This window comes from Panicum hallii, chromosome 2 (genome assembly GCF_002211085.1).
Source record: "Panicum hallii strain FIL2 chromosome 2, PHallii_v3.1, whole genome shotgun sequence".
Taxonomy (NCBI): Eukaryota; Viridiplantae; Streptophyta; class Magnoliopsida; order Poales; family Poaceae; genus Panicum; species Panicum hallii.
The window spans coordinates 47,567,447-47,574,191 of NC_038043.1; the positions used below are offsets into that span (position 1 = coordinate 47,567,447).

At 46.8% G+C, this 6,745-nt stretch overlaps 1 protein-coding gene across 1 annotated transcript; it reads left to right on the top strand.

Annotated features, from left to right (window-relative positions):
* Nucleotides 1-1,139: 1,139 nt before the first annotated feature.
* On the top strand, nt 1,140-2,851 carry LOC112882006 (UDP-glucosyltransferase UGT13248-like). The gene is made up of 2 exons (XM_025946953.1): nt 1,140-1,882; nt 1,968-2,851. The coding sequence occupies exons 1-2, from the start codon at nt 1,217-1,219 to the stop codon at nt 2,691-2,693; spliced, it is 1,392 nt and encodes a 463-aa protein (XP_025802738.1). The 5' UTR covers nt 1,140-1,216; the 3' UTR covers nt 2,694-2,851.
* Nucleotides 2,852-6,745: the final 3,894 nt, after the last annotated feature.

The window sequence follows — 6,745 nt, forward strand, 5'->3', positions numbered from 1 at the left end:
TAAATAATTAAGAGCAGAGACTTCTAAAGAGATAAGCATTTATAGGGTTGTACACACTAGAGACTGGGTGTTGTCTCTTACTCTTAAAAAGATGTGTAAGAGACCGTCTCTTAACGAAAAGTCTGTCTTTTAAAATTTTATTCATTTACCTCCTTAAAACCCCTCAAGAGACGGCTATAGCAATAGGCTGTACATGCTCTTGGGGCTCGTGTGCAGCGGCGGGGATTTTACTGACAGTTTCGGGCCTCGGCTACCTGCTGGGCCCTGGGTGGGCCGGCATTAGTAGGCCAGTATCAATGGGCCTTATTCCGTAACATCGAACTAGCCAATAAAAAAACACAGGTAGCGGCGGCGGCGGCGGCGGCGGCGCCCCGAGGTCGTTCGGCCAAGTGACCCGCGGCAACCAGCAAGCTAGCCACTGGATGATTGGACGGTAGTACTCCTGTGTATACTAGTATCACCGCATCATTCCTCCCTTCTCCAGATGTCATCGCTGACGACGACGACGACGGGTCGGCCGATGGAAGCTGGTGAGAGCCGTCTTATATCTTGCTTGCTAGCTGCTTCCTTGACCGCTACGCATTGCAAAATTGCGTGTGACGTCATACCTTACTTCATCATGTCCATGCTGTACCTGAACTTTAGTAACCAAGCCCTGTTTAGTTTCCCTCCAAATTCCAACTTTTTACGCTCTCTCTCCATCACATCAATTTTGTGACACATGCATGGAGCAGTAAATGTATGTAAAAAAATAACTAATTGCACAGTTTAATTGTACATCACGAGACGAATCTTTCTAGCCTAGTTAGTCCATGATTAGATAAAACTTGTCAAATACAAACGAAAGCGCTACGGTATCACCGGTTGTAAAAATTTGCAATCTAAACAAGGCCCAACTAACTAGCCACACTGCTTGTCAGTCCTGCCGCTGACGTTGGTGTTGCCAACTTACATTTGGGAGCTGCATCTTTTGACAACATAATGCCGCTATCACAGTTGAATACTTACTCAGCCTAAGCAGTATTTACGTGACGGGCAAGCCCCATTAGTTCAGAAAATCACGTGCTCCGATCGATTTCTTACATGAAAACCTGATATAAAAGATTGCGCACTCCACTCAGTTCACAGTCACTCGATCGCTCAACAAAGTCTAGCTGACAGGACTGTGGCAGCGCTACTGCACGCACACAGCTGAGCACTGAGCGAGCGACCAACCATGGCCGACGGATCCGAGCAGAGCGTCCACGTCCTCCTGCTCCCGTACCCGAGCCAGGGCCACATCAACCCGATCCTCCAGTTCGGCAAGCGCCTCGCCGCGCGCCGCGGCGTCCGGTGCACGCTCGCCACGACCCGGTTCGCGCTCAGCCAGAGCCAGCCTGCCACCGGCGACGCCGTCCGCATCGCCGCCATCTCGGACGGCTGCGACCGCAGCGGCTTCAGCGAGGCCGGCGGCGTCGACGCGTACCTGTCCCGGCTGGAGTCGGCCGGGTCCGAGACCCTGGACGCGCTCCTCCGGTCCGAGGCGGAGCAGGGCCGCCCCGTGCGCGTGCTAGTGTACGACGCGGTCCTGCCGTGGGCGCCGCGCGTGGCGCGGCGCCGCGGCGCGGCTACCGCGGCGTTCTTCACGCAGCCGTGCGCGGTGGACGTGGCGTACGCGCACGCTTTCGCTGGACGGATCCGGCCGCCGCTCGCCGACGAGGAGACAGTAGCAGATGAGCTGCACGGGCTGCCGGCCGGGCTCAGGCCGGGCGATCTGCCGTCGTTTCTGGCCGAGCCCACCAGAGACCACCCCGCGTACCTGGACCTGCTGGTGAACCAGTTCGACGGCCTGGACACGGCCGACCACGTCCTCGTCAACTCCTTCCACGAGCTGCAGCCACAGGTATGTCACCCTAGCTAGCATTCCCTATCAGCCACTCGCTAATAGTAGTATCCTGGATGATCAAGATCGTCGTCATCTTTGCAAGGAATCGGATTACATGGCGTCCACGTGGAGAGCCAAGACGGTGGGCCCGACCGTGCCGTCGGCCTACCTCGACAACCGCTTGCCGGACGACACGTCCTACGGCTTCCACCTCTACACCCCGCTGACGGCGACGACGAAGGCCTGGCTGGACGGCAGGCCCCCGCGCTCCGTCGTGTACACCTCCTTCGGCAGCGTTTCAGCGCCCGGCGCGCTCCAGATGACCGAGGTGGCGGAGGGCCTGTACAACTGCGGCAAGCCATTCCTGTGGGTGGTCAGGGCGTCCGAGACCGCGAAGATCCCCGAGAGCTTCGCCGGCAGGGCGAAGGAGCGGGGCCTCATCGTGACGTGGAGCCCCCAGCTTGAGGTGCTCGCGCATCCGGCCGTGGGGTGCTTCGTGACGCACTGCGGGTGGAACTCGACGACGGAGGCGCTGAGCGCCGGCGTGCCGATGGTGGCGATGCCGCAGTGGTCGGACCAGCCCATGAACGCCAAGTACATCGAGGATTTGTGGCGGGTGGGCGTGCGGGTGCGACCCGACGAGGAGGGCGTGGTCAGGAAGGAGGAGGTGGAGAGGTGCGTCAGGGAGGTGATGGACGGCGAGAAGAGCACGGAGTACCGGCGAAATGCTGCTGGATGGAAGGAGAAGGCTAAAAGAGCTGTGAGTGAAGGTGGCAGCTCAGATAACAACATCGTTGAGTTTCTTGGCAAGCTAGGATTAGAAGTCTGAATGAGGCGGTTCCAAATTTTAAATTTTCAATCTTCTGATTTTACATCTGCCGTCTTCAATTCCCTAGCTATCACTTCGTGAAATTCTCTCTGTTGTTGAATAATGTGTAACATTTAAAAGAAAATAATAAATGGAACAAGAGCCTTGCTTATTACTTACTCCCTCCGTATCAAAATAAATACCTCCGTATCAAAATATTTGTCGTCATTGATTTTTTTATAACTTTGACTGTTCGTCTTATTTAAAAAATTATGTAAATACCATCTACTTTGTTTGTGATATATTTTACTATTATAGATATTATTTTAAGTATGACTTAACTTTTTGTATGTTCGCAATAAATCTATTATTATTATGGAGTGTTAAAAGAAGCCACCACGTTCGCCGAGAGGAGGTAGAAATTACCACGTTAATCTAAAAAAGTGAAGAAATTACACCATTGGATTTTATGAAGATCTAACGGTCTATATTAATTCAAAGAATCCATACCAAATATGATTAATAATATATAATTTCGAAATAAAGTATTAAGAGCAAAGAGTCCTTGTCAAATACGATAAGTAATTAGTTAAATTTGGAATTCAAAAATAAGAAAATAAGGAAATTTGAAATTCAAAAGGTCATCTGCTCCTTCGCGTGGAGCCGCTCGGAAACGGGCTCATCCTCCGCGACAGCCGCCTAGCTCCCGCACGTGCCTTGCATACCAATTTTTGTTCGATTGGAGTCTGAGCAGTTTGTTTTGTTCTTGCTGTCCAATTCCGTGGGTAAACCAATTTGGAAGCTCCATGATACAGCAAGATCCAGCGGCCATCATCATGGTGGTTGTCAGCATGCGCGCCTTCATTATTGCTGCCCCGAAGCTGCAGCACACTACAGGCACCCGATGGACCAATCATCTTCTAGGATGGCGAGCAATGAGCGATGTGTCATGGCTCATGTGGTGGTGGAAAGAAGGTCAATCGAGGATGAACGAGCTAGGCGAGGCCGTGCACGAGCAAGCTCCTGAGGCTCAGTTGGTGAGGGAGGAAGGGGAGAAAGGAGAGAGCAGTGTGAGAAAGAAGAAGATAGGAACATTTTGGTCTGGATTTTTCTCATAAACGCATCGGAGAGATAAGTAATGGTATATATTGTGAAATTTGAAATTGTAATGGTATGCTTAATATATCATGAATAGTAATGGTATATCTTCAAAGTGTAATAATTGTAATGATATATATCCAATTAACCCTAAAAAAGGCCACCACGTTCGTCGAGAGGTATTATCACGTGAATCTAAAAAAAGAGAAGAACCTAAACCGTTGTATTTTATTAAGAGCTAATAAAAAGTGGGGACAATATTAATGGTTTAAATTAATCCAAAGAGTTTGTTGAATACAATTAATATGCAGTTTAACTCGAAAGGAAATAATATAAAATCTGTAGTATTATATATGAATTCGGAGAGAAATAGAAAAATGAAAGGTCCATGTAAAGAACAAATAATAAATCTGAATTATAAAAGAATAATGAAAAATGAATTACTTAAATAAAGGACACACGTTCCATAATTTTTCATGCTAGCCATTTATTTTCATGCTACTATCACCACTGGTACATCTTTTCTGAATGGTTAACTATTGATAATTGTTAGGGTCTATTTGCTAGAATTTTTTCAACGGGTAAAAGTAAAATGACTTCACACAAGAGGCCCACGTAAAGCCTCAAAAGAACTTACACTACAGTGGAGGAGAAAAAAGTAGTTTGATTACCTTCTCCTCCCTCCCCAAGCACTAAAATGTATATGGAATTACCATTACCACTAAGAAGGTATTTTTCTAAATATTTTGCTCCATAAAAAATTTCTTCACCATTGAACCAAAGCTAAAATTGTTTTAGAAAGATTCAAAGTCATACTAAATAGACACTTAGTTTATGAGGCTGTCTATCTTTTGTTCGCGTATTATAAACTAAAAGACTATGAGATAGCGTAATAATAACCACGATGGAAAGCATTCGAGGGATCATGGATAGAAGCACAATTTAATAACAGTAACTTATTAGGAAGAACTATGATGATCAAAAGAATAGAAAGTAAAAAAGTTAAAGCAAGTCAGATATCAAAAGAGTGATGATGATCATGGAGAAATTAGTGGGTTGGCCACAAACAAGTATAGCATGCATGTGGCTTTAGGTATTGGAGATTGGAGAGTAAAGAAAAAAACAGATTAGTTATTATTACTTTGTACATTGAATTACTCATGTAGATCTTCTCTAAAATGCGAGAATAATTTTGTATGCCTATTGATCAAACTCTTATGGAAAAAGGCATATGGCCAGTCAAATATTAAAAAAACCATATTCTTGCAAAATATATTCTATATAGACATGAGGCGCAAGAAAATAATAGAAAAACTATATTTGTATATAAGATATTACAGTTTCTCCTGAATTCACGTACATAGTGTTTCAAAAAAATACTCAAAAGAACATGACAGATGAGAAAAGATATAGATAATTTATTGATTTAGACCATCTAGATAAATAACTATAATGACATCATTCAAATTGTATCTATTTTTAAGTAAAAAAGTAACATATAAAATAAAAAACTAGCTAGCTCAAGTTATTTGCATGGGATACCTTGCTAGTTTTTAAATAAGATGAATGGTCAAAATTTTAAGAAACAATTAACGGCGACAAATATTTTGATACAGAGGGAGTACCATGTAGAGGGAGTACCATGTAGCGGTGTGCCAATGTCACATGAACGTTTCCATTATCATCGCACTAAGGCTTCCTAAACCGAATACCAGAAAGACCAACCCGGTGGCTTGTTGTGTAGCTGCATCGCCGGCAAGCACAGCCAGCTCAAGGAACAAGGCTCTCTCTCGGAGCAGTGGGTGGGCCTGCCCGTGTGCGTTCCTGTCGTGCGATCCGGGCCGGTCGTGCACATGTGCTGGCGTGCTGCAGCAACTCGATCGAGCTTCCCCTAGCTGCCGGTCAGCCTCACACCAGGCTTCCTGCCAGTTCTTCCACCAGTCGCCAGAACCAATACTTCAACGGCCTGGACACGGCCGACGGCGACGTCCTGCCGGCATATGCATGCTGCTGGGCTGCAAGTCGATTGACGCGGCGGCGTTAATCTTGCGGGGCGGCGGCGATCGAGCGGCGGCCGTTCGCGAGGCAGGCAGGATCGCATATTCAATTCGCATGAGGAAGACTTAGTTGAGAGGTATACGATGGCGTCGGGTCAATGGAATCTTACCCTCCACCGTACCCTGAATAAAATTTAGGGTCGCCCCGGTTTAGCCCTAACGCTCCCCTATAAGATCCCGTTCGGTTGCATGAGAATGGTCCGGAACTGTTCCTACTCCTTCAATAATTTGTACTAGTGTGGAACTGTTTCTGGCCTGGAATGGCCCGGAACGGGATAACCGAACGGGCCATAAATATAACTAAGCGACTCCCCTTTTGGTTTGGACTTTTTTCCAAAAGAGAGAGAAAATTAACCCTAGGCCCCCAAATCCATCTCGTCCGAGTCGCCGCCTGTCTCATCTCGCCGGCATACGGTGCGCTCTGCAATCATCCAGTGTCCTGCCCCTTCGTGCCTATTCTCCCTCTGCTCCACTCCACTCTCCATTGCTCGGTGCGCGGAAGAAATCTCAGTGGGACAGGTTGCATCACCATGTAAGTAGTAGTGTCTGTCTATTTACTCATTTGCTTACTGTTAAGTTGTATAGTGTGGCAAATTGCTCGCGGAGCAGCAGTAGTTCGACAAGAGTTTCCACGAAGCAATATCTGTCTATGCTGTTCAAAGTAAGGAAATCCATGCGCGTCATGTCGCTCCACTCACCGGTTCTGGATGGGTCTCTATTTCAACTTCAGAAAACCTTCAAGCTAACATCCACACACATATTGGGGGCTTGCTTTTGTTTCATTGTTTCATTTCAACCTCTCTTCTCTTCTGACGCCAGTCAAACAATTTTGTTTGGTGTTTCCCAGTTGACCTGTCTTTCAAGATATTATAGTTTTACTGAATTCTTCTGTGCCAATGCTGCTTTAGAAAAATTGAT